The sequence below is a fragment of the Anser cygnoides genome, chromosome 1 (genome assembly GCF_040182565.1).
Source record: "Anser cygnoides isolate HZ-2024a breed goose chromosome 1, Taihu_goose_T2T_genome, whole genome shotgun sequence".
NCBI classification, from domain to species: domain Eukaryota; kingdom Metazoa; phylum Chordata; class Aves; order Anseriformes; family Anatidae; genus Anser; species Anser cygnoides.
This window is the reverse complement of record NC_089873.1, coordinates 201,250,145-201,272,316: the sequence shown is the minus strand read 5'-3', so window position 1 is coordinate 201,272,316 and position 22,172 is coordinate 201,250,145. Positions and strand designations below refer to the sequence as shown.

At 39.5% G+C, this 22,172-nt stretch overlaps 1 protein-coding gene across 2 annotated transcripts in view; it reads right to left on the bottom strand.

Annotated features, from left to right (window-relative positions):
* SLC36A4 (solute carrier family 36 member 4) overlaps window positions 1-22,172 on the bottom strand; it is an 85,429-nt gene that overhangs the window by 45,453 nt on the left and 17,804 nt on the right. For both annotated transcript variants that reach the window (XM_066989895.1, XM_048076494.2), the window contains 4 exons: window positions 21,301-21,385; window positions 14,016-14,243; window positions 12,766-12,864; window positions 232-401 (listed from right to left, as the gene is read on the bottom strand). In XM_066989895.1, the coding sequence (XP_066845996.1) occupies window positions 232-401; window positions 12,766-12,864; window positions 14,016-14,243; window positions 21,301-21,385 (582 nt within the window). The remainder of the gene's footprint in view (window positions 1-231; window positions 402-12,765; window positions 12,865-14,015; window positions 14,244-21,300; window positions 21,386-22,172) is intronic.

Genomic DNA, 22,172 nt, shown 5'->3' with positions numbered 1-22,172 from the left:
TTGATCTGATCATGCTCAATTCCTTCTAATGTGCAAGCAGTTGCTGACTAGGGTCACTGTTAAGCCTTAGAAGGCACACAGATAGTATGTACAGTGTAATTTTAAAAGTCTGAGCACCTATCAATTGTAAGCAGGGAAGCAGAGATGCATTGAACAACACTTCACCACATGCAATCTTTTTTTTTTTTTGGCCTTCTAGATTAAGGATTTTAAAGTCACATTCTCACTTACCACTTATCTTGTGGCAGGTTTAAAGTGATGCTGCCTTTGATTTCATCCCCAAAGCGCAGATACCCCAGGGTGGCTAGTGAGATATACAAGGTCATAACTATCCCCATGCCGATGTTCAGTGCCTGTGGGAACCGCGTGGTGTCCTTCATTCTGTTTTCCAATGGCAGTACCTGGAAACAGAGGGAGAGCAGTTACATTTTATGTCCTCACGGTACAGAATAAGAATGTTTTTCTTCTTCCTTTCAAAGATAATTTCTGAAATTTTAGGGGTTGTTATTAATAAATAAGACTACTCTACAATAATGCTTTACAGCCTGGAAGATCACAGTGTTTTATATACCATACAGAAATGCTCAGTCAATTACTGAAGAGCACCAACCAAGAAATGGTTGGAAAACAGCATCATTCTGAAAATATGAAGCCGTATTCATAGGTTAGGAAAACTAACAAGAGAAAATTATGGTGCCTGGATGAAAACGCATATGCAACGTGAGTACCATTAATTTTTTGCAAAGGATTATGCTCAGAATCCCAGAGTAATTCCCCAGTTTTTATGAGGAAGGTCTGCACTGTCAGTCTCCATCACAGACAAACCTATCACGCAGGTGGTTAACACGCAAGCTGAGCAGTTAGCTCTCCCTGGAGGGGAAGCTGAGCCCATGAACTCCACGAATATGGAACTGTGCTCTTAGTGCTCGTATTCATTTTGCTGACACGGGTGTGGCCAGGCATACTAAGCAGTGCTTTTCCTAAATGTAGCATGGGTGCTCTGAGCCTGAACTGTAGCCAAGAGAGCTTGCTGGGCTTGCCATCACTTCAAAGCGAGGAAATAGGCACTGCAACCATTACTGCCTGCAGCCTGTTGGAGAAATTCCTTTTACATATATTATATAGAGTACAGAAAAATGTGTTTAGCAAGCTCCAACATAACCTTGTAGTCACCAACACAGAATTTCAAGTCAGGGCAGGAAATCCAAGCAACAAGATCACATTAAGTGGCAAATAGTGCTGCTGCTCTCACCTTGAGTTTCATCGGTGTAACAGAGCCTTTGATGTCTTAATGAAGACGCAGACTGAAGGTATGCAGACACATGGCTACAAGTATTAAATTTACTGCCAGGTAGGACGGACAGATTCTTTTGTCCTCAGCTGGGATTAGATTGTTTTAACATAACACCTTATTAAGAACCTTGAAGAATGCAAATTCCATTTAATTTCCCCTTAATTTGGAAATTTCCCATTCTTGACTTGCTACAAAACATTCTGAAACAAAGAATCAACGGGTAGCATTTGGGCCTGAACAAGTAATAGATATACTCATTTGGTGCATACACTCTGATGGTTATAAATGCAATTTATAAATATTTTCTGACTAAGTTCTGCCACGTTCTACAGCTTCCAGGAGTCCCAATAAGCATAAATTGTTACAGTAAGACCTTATTCCAAGCTCCATCATCCCTGCAGAGCTTTCATGGCAACTCCTTGCTCAGCTTACAGATATGAGGAGACTCTTAATAAGTTCTCAGGCCCTGAGATTTGATTTCCAGAGTCTTCAGCATTCGTTTCCTATGTTCCTGGCAGGAGGGCACTGAACTCAGACACATATACCAGGCATGAAAAACCTGGGGGTTTCCCACCAGGACTGCTGGCAGGAAAGAGATCCTGAGGATTGTCTGCCCCTCTGAAGGGCAGCAAAAGCAATCTGTAGGAGACTACTAATGGGGAAAAAAAAAATCCTGTGACTTCACTGTCAGAGGGAGCTCAAATCTAAGACCTTTTACTGGCACCACTGGACTGTTCATTATGATGCCTTCTTTCAGACAAAAAAAAAAAAAAAAGCCGTGCTGATTTTTTGGCAGGCTACTCATAAAAAAAAAAAAAAAAAAAAAAAAAAAAAACAAGAAAGAAAGAAACTGCTTCCTTTTTGGCTACACCTTCAATTAAATAGCACAATATCGTATATTTATGACAAACGATGGCTATGGCCATTCTAAAGAACATTCAAAGAAAAAAGACATTTACATGACTGAGCAGTCCAAGACAACAGATTTTATTAAATAAGTATGATCAGTAATAACATTTCACATATATATAATGCTTATTGTAGAATATCTTCCACTCCCTGTCCAGAAAACAAGACAGAAGTTCAAGAAGGTGTGACATGAGCTAGGGCTTGTTCTTTCTATACCACTGCTGGGCAGCTGCTGGAGAGATTTCTCATTCTGAATTTCCTTCAGTGCCTGTATAGTCCCAGTTGCAATGACTTCACGTAGCCTAATATTTTTAACTGACAGCCGTAGAGGTAAAGCTCTTTTTGCAAATGCTTTCTAGGGTTTTTTTGCTTTCTTTTGGAACACCAAAGCTGAACACTTTTCTTGTCCTTTTTTCGGGAGCCAGAAATTAATTTCATTCTCATATTATTTTAAATTATTTTCTTAAAAAGCTAAAACCCTAATTAGATGATTGAATGGCTTTGAAAGAACACAAACACACCTCCTGTTTTCTCTATCTGTCCAATACTGGCATCGGAACATATTCTCTCAGGAGAGACGTTGCATTAATTCAGTATCTCACACCGAGACTTCGATGCTGCTCTATGCTATTCAAACAACCACCTCTGGTCTAGCAGGCAGCATTATCAGCCTAGTCCAATGCCTTCCACACTCTTCAGACCTATAAAAAAATCACCAAATATATTACCATTGCACAACCTAGTGATGTGAAATACTACGTTGAGGGAAAACTGTGGTGAATAATCTTCCCTCCCAAGCAAGGTCACCAGAGGCAGAACACAAAACCATGAGATCCAGAAGAAGAGTTAAGTTTCAGAGTCTGGGGGATTTATTTTGAGTGGATTTTTCTCTGCTTATGATTTCCATGCTCTGTCTCTTTCCTTCACGGTCTTTCTCCCCCAGTCCACACTAGTCCTCTGTCATAGCTCTAAACACCTATGAAATTAGTTTTTAAACCAAAACCTGATCATTTTCAAAAATGTTTTTTTTCCATCATTTTTCTCTCTCCTCAGCTGATAAATTTTCCATCTTTTCCTGTCACCTGTTTCAGTGAGATATTCCTATAATTTCTGAGACATGGGCACATGCTGCTACTATCATCTTCCTTAGACCTTAAGACTTGATTCCTTCAGTAACCATCGACGTTTGGTTTCTGAATTTAACGGAAAGTAAGTTTAGAAGAAATCCATCTCCCCTTAATCCACCAAACGATTAACTCAAAACTACCTGTAATTTACTGGCAAAGCAGCATCAGCTAATCTTTGAAACAACCTGGCTAATCTACCACCACACATCATTTGAAGTATCACCCCTTTCATCTCAAGCTGCTTGCAGTACCTGGAACCACCCCCCAGTAACAACGCTGTCTCCTCATTACTTGCCTTGAATACCCTGGTTACAATTAGACTGCTTTTTAGATGTAAGCTCCAGGGGACTGTCTCATTCTAATTAGAAATCTCTACCATACATTTTTTTTATTACCAGACCCAAAATAACAAGCACAAGATAATTCAGCCTGCAGATAATCAGATTGATTTAATTGTCACTGCCACTGAAAACTAATCTTTTAATGGATAACTCAGTAACAGACGTGTTTAATGTTTAAATATATATGCTCATCTTCTCTTCTTTCACAAATTGCCACTAAAATGACAAGAATGAAGCAATCTTCCTCCTTTATATTTTTTGAATAAGTATTTCAGGTAAAAAGGGTTAAGGAGCATGGAAAACAGCTGTGCAGGCTCCAGGACTGAGACAGTTAAAAACTGACAGGACCCCAGCTCAGAAGCCCTAGCAATATAAAGGTTTTTGTGATTCACATCTGACATTTTAACATCATAATCATCAAAAGGAGTAATGATCCTATTCTGAAAAATTAATCCACCTGAAATAGGAGAAGGAAGAGAAGACACTGACCCTTTTTTTTTTTCTCAGAAGAAGAGAAAGCATCATACGCCTCCATTTGAAATGATGGCACAGCACCTTGACATCTGAACTATTTAGCTGTTTTTTTTCCTGTGAAGCACTAAAACAGCTCAAATACAAGTTTAGGAATACACAACACTCAGCTTTCTAGTATAATCTTCAAATGCCTTCATCATTATGACACTTTTCTTTTCTACGTCTTCTATTTCCCTTACAATTTTCTTCTACTGCTCTTGACAAATCTCCTCTCCCAGTGTGCAACTTGTAAGGCATAAAGTTTATAAGAGAGCCAATACTGAACACTGTCACGCTTCAACAGTGGATGACTAGGGCTCTTTCGTATTCCAGCAAAACATGTATTAACAAAAAGTTCTGGATTTAGGAACTCTATTCTTCAGGGAACGTTCAAGAAGATTACTGAATTTAGAAGTACTTTGACAAAACCGCATGTTTTAAGCCATATAGTAAAATCACATACTTTTTTCTTTTTAGCTGTTGTTTATATCATGCTTGATCTGATAAATGTAAATGGTTTCAGGACATGTAATAGATTTAATTTACAAAGTAGATACATTGGCAAAGTATTTAAGAGGTAAACTAGAACTTCATTTTTATTTATTGTTATATATACATGCAAGCACACAAAGCAATGCAAAACACTGTTCAGATGGGGGGGAACGATTACAGCTGGTGAAGTTACAATGAGATCAATTACACAAAAGCTACCAAAATCTAAGACTAAGAAAGCAAACATTTATTCTAATTAGTTGCTTACTCCAGGAAATGTTACTAACAGTTTTGAGGCTTCACAGCTATATTTAAAAGAATAGTCATACAATGAAGACTCATATTTAAATACCAGTTAGATAATTCAATCCACTGCAGATCAGTCCTCACTCATAAGATACTAGAAAGGAGGAAGATACCTTAGCTAAGACAATTACAAATAAGTGCAAAATAGCAGCAGCTCAGCACAATTACTGGAGAATGGGCAGCGAGGATGAAAAAATCTGACAAAAAAAAAAAAAGCAAAATAAGCCACAGAAAATGCTTCTACCTGAAAGTAGTTCTTATGCTGCCTAATTATGTGTATAAGTCTTTCTCCATCTTTACTGCACACATACTTAATACAGAGGAGTCTTCCATCTGAGACAGGGTCACACCCAAACAGAAGAATGAGCTTTTGTGTCTGGAAGTCGTGTATCATCACACCACTAAATCTGCTTGCCACGAGCTGGCAAAGCAGAACACGATGGCTTGGCACTCTGTTACTCTTCCTCTCTTCCCATTTCTCAGAAGTCACAGTATCACTCAAGGCCTGAGAAATGTTTAAGGTAAGCAAGCAGTATATTTAAATGCCTTTATTTTCTTATTTGTGCAAATGCATGGGTGTCTTGGGTTTTCTAAAGGAAAAGAAACATTTGAATATTGCATGCATCAGGTATGGGATGCTGCCTAAAAAGCTATATTCTGGAGTCTTCTGTTTCTATTAATCAGATACGCCATAAATGTAAGAAGTATTAATGTTACAGTATGAACAAGATACTGGCTGGAGGCAAACAAATAGTTTTGCAGGGTAAAAGGAAATTCCTCCATACGTATGAGGTGCAGGATATAGGTAAGGAATATTTAACTTGATAAAGATGTGCATTGGGCTTATGTGGCAAGGCTGGCATGGGGAGAGGGGGTGGCCTCTGTGAGCAGAGCCCAGCAGCTGCCCCAGGTCAGATCAGAGCCAGCTCCAGACGGCTCCAAAAGGGACCCGCCGCTGGCCAGAGCCGAGCCATGAGAGATGCTGGGTGGGCCTCTGGGAGAGCAGATTGAAGGAAGGGGAAATCTGCTGTGCTACAGCAGCTGGGAGAGAGGGGTGAGAGCTGAGAGAGAAGCAGCCCTGCAGCCCCCAAGGTGAGTGCAGCAGGAGGGCAGGAGGTGCTCCAGGCACGCAGCACAAGTTCCCCTGCGGCCCGTGGAGAGGCCCCTGGTGGAGCAGGCTGTCCCCCTGCAGCCCACGGGTCCCACACGGAGCAGATCTCCACGCTGCAGCCCGTGGAGGAGCCCCCGGTGGAGCAGGTGGATGTGGCCTGGAGGAGGCTGCGGCCCCTGGAGAGCCCCTGCAGCAGCAGGCCCCAGGCCTTTCAAAGTCCAAATACTGACATTTTTTAAATGGTAATCCACTTAGTTTTTCTCACTCCTGGAACTGGTTAGATGGTGCTTAATTGGATTCCAGAGCCTGTCTTCTGGCATACAAACACAACCCTACCTCCTACTGCAAAGCTCTGATATCCAAGTTTAAAAGTGGTTTTAATAGACGTCTTCAAGAAAAAGGCTAAAATATCAGAAGCCTTACATTACAAACTTGAAATTAATGTTAAGTAACATTTTCTCTCTGCTAGGCTAATCAGTCTGCAGCACTCAACAAGAAAAAAAGAATGCACTGAATCCTATGATTTTACTTAACTGAGCATAGTTATATGCAATACAGAAGCCAAATTATACACCTTGTTTAAACTTTATGAATCTAATTTATCCTCCTACCCCCAAAGCTTGTATTAAAATATCACTTCCACGTTTGGATCTGTTTTTATACCTCGAAGAAGAAAGTCAAATGGAATTTCACAGCAAAATATTCATTAATTATAACCATGATTGTGCAGATAAAACATCATGCAAAGTTATCACATGCACACAGTCATGCTACAGACATATCCAAGTCTGAAGCCTCCAGTGTTTTACCCTTCTGAAAAGTATGTCCAAAAGTTTTAACTGCATCTTAGGCCCACTCGGCAGCACAACCTGAAGCTACTTTTTAATTCAGTCACAAAAATTTCACATTCTTTATAAAAACAGACCTATTCACCAGTGGGATATGAAAGTGGCTCTCAAACATGGTTCTTTAAAAACAACTTTACACATTCTGTGAACACTTTCATTGTATGTATTTCTTGCAGCTCCGGTATTTAAAATGTACGGTTGGTACCCTCTTCTCTTCTGTGGTCTGCATACCAACCCTGTGACTTCTCAGGTAGCTTTATCCAGCACAGGGAACCACAGCCAGAGAGAAGCTAAAGCATAGATGGAAGGCAGCAGGAGAATGTTCTCCCATACCCAGCAGCACATTGTCCTCAAAGAGGTCCACTGAGGGTTAGAACCATAGAATATCCCAAGCTGGAAGGGACCCACAAAGATCATCGAGTCCAACTCCTGGCTCCACGCAGGACCACCCAGAAAATCAGACCCTATTTCTGAGAGTGTAGTCCAAACACTTCTTGAACACCAGCAGGCTCGGTGCCATGACCTCGTCCCTGGGGAGCCTGTCCCAGTGCCCGACCACCCTCTGGGTGCAGAACCTTTTCCTAACACCCAGCCTGACCCTCCCCTGTCCCAGCTCCATGCCGTCCCCTCGGGTCCTGTCGCTGTCCCCAGAGAGCAGAGCTCAGCGCCTGCCCCTCCGCTCCCCTCGTGAGGGAGCTGCAGGCCGCCATGAGGCCTCCCCTCGGCCTGCTCTGCTCTGGGCTGAACAAACCAAGTGGCTTCAGCTGCTCGTCATACATCTCCCCCCTCAGACCCTTCACCATCTTCGTAGCCCTCCTTTGGACACACTCTAATGGTTTTATGTCCTTCTTATACTGTGGCACCCAAACCTGCACAAAGTACTTGAGGTGAGGCCGCACCAGTGCAGAGCAGGACAATCCCTTCCCTCACCCAGGTAGCAATGCTGTGCTTGATGCACCCCAGGGTATGGTTGGCCCTCCTGGCTGCCAGGGCACGCTGCTGGCTCATGTTCAGCTTGCTGTCAATTAAAACCCCCAGAGCCCTTTCTGCGGGGCTGCTCTCCAACATCTCGTCCCCCAGTCTGTATGTATAGGTAGGGCTGCCCCTTCCCAGGTGCAGAATCTGACACTTGCTCTTTTTAAACTTTGTATTGTTGGTGATTGCCCAGCTCTCTAATTTGTCTAGATCTCTCTGCAAGGCCTCTCCACCCCCAGCAGAGTCAACAGCTCCTACCAATTTAGCGTCATCCACAAACTTACTTAGTATACCATGACCTGTGTCCAAGTAATTTATGAAAACATTGAAAAGAACTGGCCCTAAAATGAAGCTCTGCAGAAGCCCACTAGTGAATGGCTGACAGCTTGATGTGACCCTCATCTCAAAAAAATCAGTGTTAGAATATTTCCCCTACAGTCTATTATTTGGTTCAAAGAAACCACGCAACCAACCTTTCCACACTGTGTACTGTCATTATGAATTCACGACTATTCTCTTTCTACATTAGCCACTTCCCTGCTACTAACAGCAGAATCAATTAAGTCTCTTTAAAAATAAACCGTCTTAACTGTATTAGCTGAGGTACAGTATTTTGTACTGCACCGTACAGATTATTTATTCCTCTATTCAAAAGTTATGTATTCCTAGAAGGAAGACCATTCTACATGGAACGACAGTGGTAGAGAAACCACACTGAGGGCATATTTCCTCTCCTGTCAGATTCTACATAAGATAACTGAACTTGCCAAAAAAAAATCTAAATTTCTTTTGCTTCCATATTCATAACATTAAACAATCTGGCTGTTCTCAGATGAATACAGTGAAAACTAGTGTCATGCATGTTTCAAGCCAAAAAAAGAAAAAAAGTTATGGCCTCCGAACTGTTTAAGGCTAATTTATTGCACAACAGGAATCAACCATAATAAAGTTATCTGATAAAACTAAGACATTAAGGCTTCTGTTTATAATGCAACGTTCAGGTAACTTCACAGAAGTAAATGTTACTTTCAAGACATTCCAGAATAAAATCTAATATCATGTCTCTAAAATAAAAACCAAGATTAAGGAATCTTGATTGCCTGCAATCAGAAAAGACAATTTAATAAATGTTTTGGGTTGTTTTTTGCTTTTTCCTTAACAGAACAATCCAACCATATGAGTATCAGAAGGCCAATTAAGTAATTAAGACACAGAGTAACAGGTTATCACACATCAACTATACTACAGCAACTGACTATGTGAGTATTCTTAATCCACTGCAAGCTGGAGCAAAATTCATTAGCTTAGATCTCAGTGAAAGAATTTTAAACTAACATTTTTCACTTCGCATATGCAAGAGGTCACAAACATGCATACAAATCGCAGTTCAGTCTCTGATGGTAATTTATTGAGCTGTAATAACAAATTACTAATTATATCAATGACCAAGAATTGTATGAAATATTAACTATGTTAAGTGGAAATGTGTCAATTTGCTTTGCTCATCTTTTTTATTTCATGCTTAAACAACTTTACCAGCACTAAATGAAGTGCTAGCTCTTCAAATACATAAAATCTTTCTTTCTTTTTTTTCAGATCTTCACTATGGTGCATGCAACTACAGTATAGGAATGTACAGTACACATTATGCACATTCAAAATGCTGAGAAACACAGACATATTAATATCATTCTGCATATAAGAAATAAATACCTTACACTCTAGATTTTCAGTTTTACATCCAAACACCCACAGAATGGTTGAGGTTGGATGGGACCTCTGGAGGTAATCTGGATCCAGCCCTTGCTCAGGCAGGGACAGAGGAGGTTACCCATCACCACGTTCAGGTGGCTTTTGAAAACCTCCAAGGAGGGAAGACTCCACAACCCCTCTGGACAACTTTTGCCAGTGCTGTCACCTGAACAGTAAAGTGCTTCCTCATGTTTAGACAGAACCTCTTGTGTTCCACTTTGTGCCAACTGCTGCTTGTCCTGTCACTGGGCACCACTGAAAAGAGCCCAGCTCTGTCTTCATTGCAGCCTCACTTCAGGTATTTACAGACATTGATGAGATCCCCACCGAGCCTTCTCTTCTCTAGGCTGAACAGTTCCAGCTCTCTCAGCCTTTCCTCAGAGGAGAGGTGCTCCAGTCTCACAATCATCTTGGTAGCCTTCCATTGGACTTTTTCCAGTATGTTCAGGTCTCTCTTGAACTGCGTGGCCCAGAACCGGACAGAGGACTCCAGGTGCAGCTTCACTGATGCTGAGCAGAGGGGAAGGATCACCTCTGTCGACCTGCTGGTGATACTTGGCCTAAGGCATCCAGGTTCTTAATCAAAGTTAGTCTTCTTAGCAGCAAGGGCACGTTGCTGACTCGTCTTCAACTTGGTATCCACCAGGACCCCCAGGGCCTTTTCTGCAGAGCTGCTCTCCAGCATGCCCTGGTGCCTGGGTTGTTCCTCCCCAGGTGCAAGACTTTGGACTTCTCATTGCTGAACTTCAAGAAATTCTTGTCAGCCCACCTCTCCAGCCTGTCAAGGTCCCTCTGGAAGGCAGCATGGCCCTTTGGTGAATCAGCAGGCCATGTTGCCATCGAGAGGGACCTTGACATTAACTTTAATTTGTAAAGACAGCCATGTTGTTTGAATGTTCTTGTGTGTGATGTAGGCACACACACAGTATGTCAAACTATACTGAACATGAACATTGGTTTCTAAATATCAGTAACAAAGTGAAAGAACTAAAATGCACCATTTGTTTGCATTGAAAAATAAATTATGATCAAGTGAGACAGACCATACAGAAATATACTCAAAAACTATGCAATGCTAATATCTAATAATATTGAGCAATATTTTCATGTTTTAGAAATACAGTAAGAATGAACCACACTCTTGAATAAACAAAGGAAAAAGGTCCACAGCTCTTAAGAACGTCATTGGTAACAACCAGGGATTCAATCAAGCACAACGTTCCAGGCAGCTCCTTAAAGGTTTACATTAGTAGTCAGCGTTATTACTATTGATGTAAATTTAAGGAATTGACTAATGTGGGGTCTAACTTGCCAAAAAATAATTATTATAAATCCATTCACTATCTGTAATTCTGTAAGCTACAGCTACCAAATAATAAGCCTTCCACATTTTTCTGAGATTTGCAGGGACTCACACATTTCCTGACTACAATTACATACCCACATCCTACGCAGATCATCAACAACAAATCCAATACAACTATAAATGTATCAGACCTACTGTATATGCCTTGCATTTAGCCACACACAGTAAGTGCAGTCTGGGAAAACTGTGTATACAGACAGACCATACAACTTAAGAGCAACAAGTTTAACACATCCCAACCTGTCAGATTCACTGACCATGGTTTGGGTTTGTTTTTTGTTTGGTTGTTTTTTTTTTGCCCAAGAGCTACAGGCATCAAAGAGCCCAAGCCATTTTCCTGTGAAAGAACTTCCAGATGACCAAATATTCTTCCATATATATGTGTGTATATATATATAAATATACATATTTATGTGTGTGTGTATATATATACACACACACACACTTTCAGACGACTACTAAATATACGGTAGCTAAACCACTACATCCGTCAGTTCACAGTCTGAGAAACCACTGAAAACAGTTTGAGAAATGGAGATTCACTGTCACTAGACCCACACATCCTGTTTGTGAAAACACTTTTGTAACATACTAGGAGTTAGGACTTCTGCTTTTCAGCTCTTCTGGCAGTAATACAGCAGCTGGATCAAATACAGTGCCTTGATTCAGAGCTGACAGTTCCAGAAATGAAAAGATATTTGAAATCTCAAAACATGTTATGCCAATGAAAGACAGTAATCATTTCAGACAAAGTGCATGCTGGTTTGGGTGTATAACATTTTGGGGGGCAGGGGAAGGGTTGCATTGTTTTGGTTTATTTGTTTGGTTTTGTTGTGTTGCTTTAGCTTTAGTTTTAAGCACATAATAACACCTGCTGAAGTATGTGGTTATATTAGTAAAAAGTAAAGTGCATATAGTAATTTCCCAAAAGTTTAAAGACATTATAACCTACCATTCCCAGATGCTTCTTTGGCTGTTTTTAAAATTGTAACGTCGAAACAAAAGTGCTAACTAACTTGCAAACTTTGCTACTATGAGACGCAATCAGAAAGTCCTTAGATGCAGTAGGATGTGAATATAAGAGATTAAAAAGAGATTAAAAAAAGATTCATTAAAAAAAAAAAACACTTTAGGAGTGATAAATAACTGACATTTCAGGAAACAATGAGGAACTGAAATTCATTGTCAGAAGTCTATGAATCAAAACAATATTCTGGAATTTCAAGCCTTTTTCTTATCACCATTGCTATGAAGCCATGTCTATAGACAAGTTTGAGGCAGAAAGAATAATACTTTTTTGATAAATCACTTCTGTCCTCTGTGATCCCAAAGGAAAAGAAAGATGCTGAATATGTTTCTTTTTTCTTCACTCATCACTTCAGACTGAGCTGCTGAATCATCATAATTACAGAAACATCATATTATTAGCTGAATAGTGAATTATGATTTTAATCTATTTTAAAACTATTTTTAATCTGTTTCGATGAACTACTGACATCCTTGTAATTGGGAAGGTGCTAAGTGTTCAAGTAGCAATCAGTATTCACTAGAATACCCTTTGACAAGGATGTTCTGTCCTCAACTTTTGCCTTAGATAAAGTAACACATTTCATGACTGGGAGATTAGTGCTTCAACAAGAAAAAACTAAGTATCAACAAACTAAAAACTGCCTATATTTCATCATCTGTCACAAACCCAGGTATTCTGAAGAGTCAATGATAAAGACTTACCACACCGATTCCTTCAAAAGCAAATATTGCTGTCCCAAAAAACAGAGGATATTTCTTCCAGCCAACCACAGGAGGCAGTTTTTGAGGATCTGCTATATCCTAAAGAAATCAAAGCAAAACAGTGCTATTTAAAGAATGTCAGCTGTTCCTACAATTTTAATTGCTGTCTAGGAAAGAAAAATCTGTAGGTGTTGACAACGAAGTATACACTGCTAGTTATACTCCATTGTTTTCCCCACAAGCTTATAGTCCTTTACACGCAACTATAGCTTCCTTCCCACTCACTCACAGACACTTGCAGATGTATTTATTCTAGGTTCTTGTTACTGACATTAGAAGTTTTCATATTTAAAGTGTTACTCTGGCATATATAAGTGAGCATCAATTAAAATGAAAGACTCAGGCTTAACTTTCTAAAAAATTAGGCTCTCCTGAGAACATGCAATTTTCTTATTCTTCATACTTTACAAGTATTCTTCATAACCATAAGGGATAGTTAAAAAAAAAAAAAGTATTTTTAACACAAGCTGAATTCCTGCAGAACAATTAATTGCTCTTCAACTCCCACAATATCTTTTGTGTAACTTCTACCTCCTCCCATAGCCGAGACCTCTAAATAATATCAGTGCAGACCATATATCTAGATACTGTGCATGCAGCAGAGTTTGCCATTTATACTTTTCAAAAGCTGTAAGAATGAAAAAATGTAGAAGTTCCTGGGTGTGATTTTTTTTTCAGCCTTCAGTTCAATTTGTTCTGTTCTGAAATGCCTCCAACTGTTAAAAACAGCAGCAACCCAGAAAACGTAAAAACTATTCAACTTCTCAGGAGACAGAAGTATGCAATATCTATTCTTAAATATGTAAGATAAATCTTTTTTTTTCCCTGATTGTACTGGAAAAATGCTATAAACAAACATTGTTGTTGAAACTGTTCTTCTGTTGCAATGAAATGACTGGCCACAGATGAAGCCTTTGAACTTGTGGGAGCGATTTCTACTTACTCAAGGATTCAGAGACTTCAAAATTTGTATGCTCCGTATCTTAAGTGCAGTAATATTGCCATTTCTTTCAAAAATACCATAAAGGTCTCTCTAAAGCATGTCTCAACTATTAAGACATCTCCTTACCTCAAATTAGAAGATAATTCTGACTTTCAGCCATTGTCAATCAGTATGTTTCAGAGACCAACTACCCCAAGCAACCACTAAGACATCACATTAAAACAAATTATAAACTTGCTATACTCACTCTAACAATATACTGGTAAATGATCACAAGGCTGACAGCCATGGACAGATTGGCAAGCAGTGAAAGCAAGGACAGGCTCTTAAGGTCACGAATAAAGACCAGGAGGATCATAAACGGCAGGAAACACAGCATGTACACTCGTAAATCCATACTCCTTTTCTCAGAAGAATTGCTGGCGGCACTGACATTTATAGAAGCAGACTTGATTTCCAAGAATCCTTCATGGACCTGTAGAAAAATAAATAAATACTGGTAGCACTGAGTGTCTGTACATGGACACACTGCTGTTTCTCTAGGGTGGAATTCACCTCTTCACTTTACCTGCTGAATGTCAGGCATTTTGGTTTATCTATACTCTCAATGCAGAGAGGAAAACAAGGCACTGAGCAAGTGTTTCATCCTTGTGAAATGATGAAATCAGGCCCTAAAAGACCTTGTCTTTAATCCACCGACTAAGGAGGAAATCCACATGATCAGTTTAGATCAGATGCCTGCCTTTTAGAAAGCAAGCGTTCAGTCAAACAAATGTGGGCAAGATGGATTTAGGCCTAAACACTGGAGCGTGAATTTTCCTAAAGTAAGGAATGGGTTCATATGACCAAGTACTATTAATTGTCTGAAGGTTCAGTGCCTAATAACCTTATGCCTTGGCAATCCACATCATGTCAGCATACACACAGAATGATGGTAGAATATTCATCTGTCTTTATTTTAATTCAAATTATTTTATTCTTAACTTCACTTTTCCATTAATCAACTTTAACTCAACTGTAAAAGTTGTGCAAATAATAAAAACAACAATAAAATAAAATAAAAATAAATAAAACATAGAGCTGTATACATTAAATCAATATAAATTCATACTGGTAGATAAATAGTAGTACACAATGTGTAAAAGTATTAAATATCTTGTACATATTATTACCATAATTGCCCATAGTGCAGTTCAGAAGACTGAGCTTGGGACTATTCACAGCTCTCACTGGATCTTTTGGAAGAATGTTAATGTGGTTATAATTGGTTGGGCACTGGGACTGCCTCCCCAGGGCAGTGGTCACAGCACCGAGCCTGCCGGAGTTCAAGAAGCGTTTGGACAACGCTCTCGGACGTAGGGTCTGATATTTTGGGTGGTCCTTTGGGGACCCAGGAGTTGGACTCAATGATCCTTGTGGGTCCCTTCCAACTCGGGATATTCTCTGGTTCTATGATAACTGCTGAAAACTATTTTAAGCAAACATATTCTGTGCTGTGTGTACACCATGACCAAAACATCAAGAGCTCGTGGTTATTCTGCTTGCTGCAAAATGAAAACAGTTCAGATCCACTTGTTTAAATCTTATGCCTTTTCCCTAGGAAGGTGTACTCTTTTTCCCTTTGATTGTATTTGCCATCTTATAAATCAGTATATGACTGCGTTTAATTTGTTCACGCTACAGAAAGCCTTTGGCATGATGAGAAAAGATACCTAGACAGTGGGAAAAAATTGCTTCTTTGCAGTATAAAGTGGTTAAATAAAAATGGGAAATCAATATATATCAAAGCAAGTTAAGATGATATTCTGACCCCTAAATACTGACACCGATTAATTTATGGGCAATTATTTCAATGTGGTTTGCTCTCCAAAATGTCCATTGTTATCTGTGCAAGTGAAAATAACAAGATCATAGATCCTCTTTTAAAAAGTCAAACACATGAAGCTGCTACAATAAAAAGGCCAAGTATTACTATTACATGCAAATTTAAATGTAGTCACAAGAGTCCTGAGCAAACAGCACAATTACCAATACCTTATGACATCTATTTAATTTTATACGTCACAATAACTCAGGGTATTAATTTTCCAGCTTGAGGAAGAAGAGAAGAGGACAAGTTGGAGATATAGTAGGCAACCAAGCGATCATTTGTATTGTGAGACTTCCAGAAGGTAGAGGGAGTTATTTAAAAAGTTCTGTGGTCAGAATTCTATTTGAGTTCAGATCTACTGTGATCTCTACAGCTGCCAGGATGATCACCTCACACCTCCAGGTTGTGTTAAGTAAAGAGTGGTCATACGTAGCCTTTAAAATTATGTTTTATTTTCACAAAAATACTGAGGAAGGCACTGAGACAGAACATACTATGCCTGCTCATAAACTCTCCACAACCATCATCAGGTGACAGACGTCTGTAAAAAACAGTCAGCTAAAATTATCAAAATGTGACTCCCCTACCCTAGGTTCTTACCTTCCACTTGCATGCTTCAAACATGAGTTATATTCCTATAACAAACTACAACACTGTAGTCCACTTTACAACAGAGTGAGCATGGTACCCTTTCTTGCCACACTCTTCCCTGGCCCAGTATTCACCAGGGAAAGGAAATAGAAGCTAAACAAATTCTCTAAAATGTTATTATGTGCAAGAGTCTCATCAGGTCCTGTTTTGTGAAATACAGTTGAAAGGCAGAAGCCAGGGCAAAAACATTCCAGCTGGAAGACCCAAAAAAATAAAAAGGCAATTCTGAACCTGCTCCACTCAGATTTATATTTTGAGTAAACAGATTTGCAGTCACAGCTGTCTTAGTCCCAGTTACAAAAAGCACCTATTTCTGGTATGTTTTTAACTGAAAAGCTCCTCTTCCACACCATTTCTCATTTGAGTCACTTTACCTTGTCATCTCTTATCTAAGAGAAACATTATATTCCTGATATATTCTCCATTACATTATCCAAAAATGGAAGTTTGGATTCACTGAACCATAGAATAATTCAGGCTAGAAGCGACCTCATGACATAGTCCAGCTGCTTACCCAAAGCTCCATCAATATGAAGTCAAACCAGGCTGCTTCTCTTGAAAACCTCTAAGAATGGAAACTGCACAACCTCTATGGGCAACCTGTTTCAATACTTGACTGTCTTCAAGTTTTGCTTTGTCTCAGGTCTGAAATTGCTGTGTTATTTAAGAAACATATAATTGGGAGTTGGAACTAGATGATCTTTAAGAGCCCTTCCAACCCAAGGTGTTCTAAGATTTTTGGGGGGGAACAAAAAAAAAAGAAAACAAAAAAAACTTTTGAACATTTCAGTTCAACTGTTGACTGGCAAGCCATTTTTATTATGTTCATTATGCACAGGTTTCTATTTTAACCACCGTGTCAGGCAGGGCAGCACCACTTAAGGGTTTAGGCAAGGCCACGGGGAACTTCCACACAGGTGGATTTTGAGGCATGACAGAAGAGTGATTCTGTACATTGGCTCAGAAGAAGTATCTCAGATGATCTTATGGGAGAGCTAAAAAACAGGCAAGAGAGACTGATGAGTGGAAGAAAAGTAAGTCTGAACGTAAAATACAAAAATTAACCCCCCCAAAATACAATTCTGCCTGTGAGTAGATTGTGTGAGGTATGATGCTAAAGAGCAGCAATGGAAAAATCTAATGAAGATTAAATTATACTCATTTGTTCAGATGCAAGCTAACATTACTATCACTTTTGAAGTATTTTATTAGGTTTAAAAAAGTTTTATCAGGTTGAAAACCATTCTAACAAGTAACAATGTAAAGCAGCAGAAGTGTCTTCAAAAATAAAAAAATAAAAAGCCGTTTCTTATGCTGTTTCTCTCTCCTCTAACGAAAGCAAAGCAGTCTGAAATACTATCTGAATATCAGACAACTTAGACAAATGTTTTCACTTATTCAATCAATACATCTGTGCTTGAAAAACACATTCTATAAACAATCATAATTCAGATCCTCCCACTAAAGATCTGAGACATGGAAATGTACATTTGCCATTTAAGAATCACGGCTTCCTCTCTTAACCATAACGGAGAATGTCTTCCTATAAAAGTAATTCTGATTTGTAGAGAACAGTCATTAAATTTTACTGTGCCTATACTCACTCTGACTACAAAAGAGACAAAAACCAAGATGTAATAAAGTCTGTGCAGGACTTCATGAGCTGCTACGCAGTACTTTTTTCTTTGTGTCACAGAGCTCAGTGTACGTTGAGCAACTTCTAATCTGAATACATTATATGCATTTTGTTCTGTGACTACCATAACTGTACCTGGGAGTTCCACAAACATTTCCCTAAACCACAAGGAAATATCACTACAGTTTCAGAAAGCAAGTAGTGACTACTACTTGCATATTGACTACAAAGACTAGTGAATTCACAGAGTGACTTCATCAGAAGTCATTCAAGCATTAATTCACATGATGGTGTGGTGTCTGAAACAGCTTCCTTTACAGGAGTGCTTCACTTAATGTCTCATTTATATACCCCAAGCACAGCATCCACTGCCCTCAGCTGTATCCATGAAGACAACACATTTGTGTAAATCTGGTTATCAGATTCCTGATATCAGGCACACAGAAAATTGTTTCATTCAAGAACTACATCAGAAGCAACAAAGAATAGTTTCCTTAGTCCCTTCAGCCAAGTCCACTCTTGCCTACATCTCAAACCCTACTCTTTCTGTCATAGTCTGCAAACTTTTCAAACTTTTTATCTAGTAGGATCAAAATAGCAGTCCTGGAGCTGATTGGTTCCTGTAACTCCTTCCTTATTCAACTCAGAGCAACATACAACACAGGGCCCAATCGAGCACCAAAACAGTGTGTAATCAGGTGTATGTTGTATATGGGACTATACTGTAATCCTGTAATTATGAAGGAAAAGGTCAAAGCACGTTTCGCCCTTCATTTAGTTCTGGTATTTCATTATTACTCAACTTTGCAAACTACAAACACTTCCGTGTCTGAGTACGACTGCCTAAGTGGCGGGTTTGGTTTTTTTTAGGGGTGGTTCCCCCTCCCCCTGCTTTTTACAGAATAAAAAAAATTCAGAATTTACAGAATAAAAAAACCTAGAAAAATAAAAATTCCATTATGTAGCATCCTATTGATGGGTCATTCAAAGTGTCAAAGACGTAATAAAGTGCTCCCACACAGCAAGAACATGTTTTCATATTTTAGCTTTACCAGCAAACAATGAGAAAAAGATGCATTTTCAGAGAACTCAGCAAATATTCATGAACAAGTAGACAGCTGCCAAGGCTCTTGACTTAAGATCTCCTACTCCTCAGGAAGCAAAAGTCAGGTAATTATGACATGAAAGGGGACCATCTTCTGGGCAGGTTCCTTTGTCCACCCCACTGTGATCCTGCTCCAATCTTGTTGCAGCCAAACTGCAGATCTTTGTGCCAACTTCATTCTTCTCCAATTCTAGTCTTTTTTACCTGTAAGACCCGCCCCCCCCTTTTTTTTTTTTTGTAAATAAGACCCCATATCCAGAACTACACAAACCTGAGTTTCTTCGGTGAGCCAGGGAAGTATTCCTTTAGAAAAGCTTACTAACATTATTACCATGATTTTCCTTTATCTTACTTCTCCACTCCCTCATTCCCTCTGTTCATATGCCTCATCCTTCCACTACCCAAAACAGATTTAAAGCTGTACCAACTTGTGTTCTTTGGTGCCCTCTACGGGACAGATTCCTGCAATATAAGGTTGCCCAGATGGAAAGAACCTACCTCCCAGAGGAAAGAGCACAGGGCAATGTAAATCAAATACACTTGCAAATAGGACTTCTCTTCTGAATTGCTAATGACTTCAATTCATTCACAGGGTACATGCCATGGGTTTCTGCAGCTACTGCTTTTGTAGAGGTTGTTTTCTCTGTAAGTTCTGCTCCCTGCTTTCAATTCTTCAAGACAGCAACAGTGGGTTTTCTGAAAAGGTTTCATTTTTTTCCAAAATTTATAAAAGTCAGGGCAAATAAGTCTTTGCTTTTGCTTAAGGTCGAAACATATATATAATGACTAGTTGGTCATATATTTGTTCAATGGGAAAGGTTTCAATTCAAACTTTTATTACAAAGGATGCCATAAAAATTCCTGCTTCAGAAGGCCAGCAAAAGGACATCATATATAAATTAGGATTTTCAGATACTGAGATAGACAATGGGACTGTCATAACCTCCCAGTACACAAATTACAGAGTGTCCGGCTTCTCTACACACGGATTCTTCTCACCTTGACGTTTTTGTAACTTGGAATACTTTTTAAATATAATACAAATACCTCACAGGGAGCAAAAAAAAATGTGCTTACTATATACTAACTGACAATGGGGACACTTCTTCCTCAATAACATAAATTAAGCTATTCAAAGACACCTTTATTCTACCTTTCGGGTAGAAGTCCATATGGATGATTAATGCTTGGCAACATGCCATACCTTATTCCTCACCTGCCTCACTAATTACAGAGACACGTTTTCAGACAAAGATCCATATTCATTGTCAAAACAGAAAAGAACAGCACAGATTATCTTGAGTCAGAAGGGACCCACAAGGATCATCGAGTCCAACTCCTGGGTCCACACACCACCCAAAAATCAGACCGTATATTTGACAGCACTGTACAAACACTTCTTGAACACCAGCAGGCTCAGTGCCATGACCTCGTCCCTGGGGAGCCTGTCCCAGCGCCCGACCACCCTCTGGGCGCAGAACCTTTTCCTAGCACCCAGCCTGACCCTCCCCTGTCCCAGCTCCATGACATCCCCTCAGGTCCTGTCGCTGTCTCCAGAGAGCAGAGCTCGGCGCCTGCCCCTCCGCTCCCCTCGTGAGGGAGCTGCAGGCCGCCATGAGGCCTCCCCTCGGCCTGCTCTGCTCTGGGCTGAACAAACCAAGGGACCTCAGCTGCTCCTCATACATGCCCCCCTTTAGACCCTTCACCATCTTTGTAGCCCTCTTTTGGACACTCTCTAATGGTTTTACGTTCTTTTTATTCTGTGGCACCCAAAACTGCACACAGTACTCTGGGGGTCCGAGAGACCCATCACTGATGAGTAACTGTGAGACAATTCTGTAAAGTGGCAGAGGTTAAACAAGAACATATTCAAAAGAAAGATTCCCATGACACAAAAAGGGTAAAATACTCTCAGAAGGTCAGGGAATAAAAAAGTCAGCAGCAAGTCCTGGCAAAAAGAAATGTTCGTTGACAACTGGATCCCAGACCAGTTTCAACCTTGTTTCCTATAATTTCTGCAATTAATTTTTAAGTTCAACAAACAAATGAGAAGGCAATGAAACTATAAGCACTTCCGCAAGATGTGAGTTTAGATCACCTTGCACATTGCTCCTTTTTCCAAGAGCTCTGTTGTGTAAATCATGGCAGAACCTATTCTGTGCATCTCTCAGCTTCATGTTCTACAAGTTCTTTTGCACTTTACAAGGAAACAAAAAAGTAAGGAAAAACAAATCTAAAACCGTAACTCTCCATACAATATCTTTACTCACTTGTTTCACATTTTCTGCCAAGAACACAACATAAACACTACAAAATCCCAGCTGCGTTATCACTAGGAAAAAGTCCACAATATACCTGAGGAAGAAAAAATAAACAAACATACATTATACTTAGGATACAAATTATTAATCCATTTCTACCTAATACACAATTACAACTCCTTGTCATACTAGTCGTAATGTTAGATTCAAATATCACATTAATCTCATGAACACTGGAATGCAAGTTGCTCTCCTGTCAAAATAAGGTGATTTTATGTTTTTTGTTGGTTGGTGTTTTGTTTAAGGTAACAGTAAATAGGTATGAAAGTTTCTCAGAAAAAAGGTATATCACATTTAAAGTGGCATAAAATGAAATTCGAAGACAGCAATATGGTACAACTATAAACAATGGACATATATACTCAATGTGCAAATAACTTCTGCTGAAATAATTTAGCACTTTAGCATAGCCATTTTCCACTGAGACCAGAGATGAAATGTCTCACACAGTTAAGTTTCAGCAATTCAAGACAACAAACATTTTCACAGCTAACTGGCTCTATGTGAATGTATCCAAATACACATTCAGACACTGTATCTCTTGGAAAAAAAATTCTGAAGTATGGTTCATACTGTTTTTGAAAAATAATACACATGATGGTGACCTGAAGATGCACCATAATGAAACTCTCTCGATAGTCCAACATACAACAGAGAACTGCCCCAGAGAACAATCTTGCTGCAGCACGATGCCTCGGGAAATAGAATTGTCATTTGTGGCTTATAACTCTTTGGTGCATTACAGTATTTTCATTCTACTTCCCTACAAACAAAAAAATTTCCCTCTAGTACAGCTCCAGTCCATTCCTACGAAGTCATCA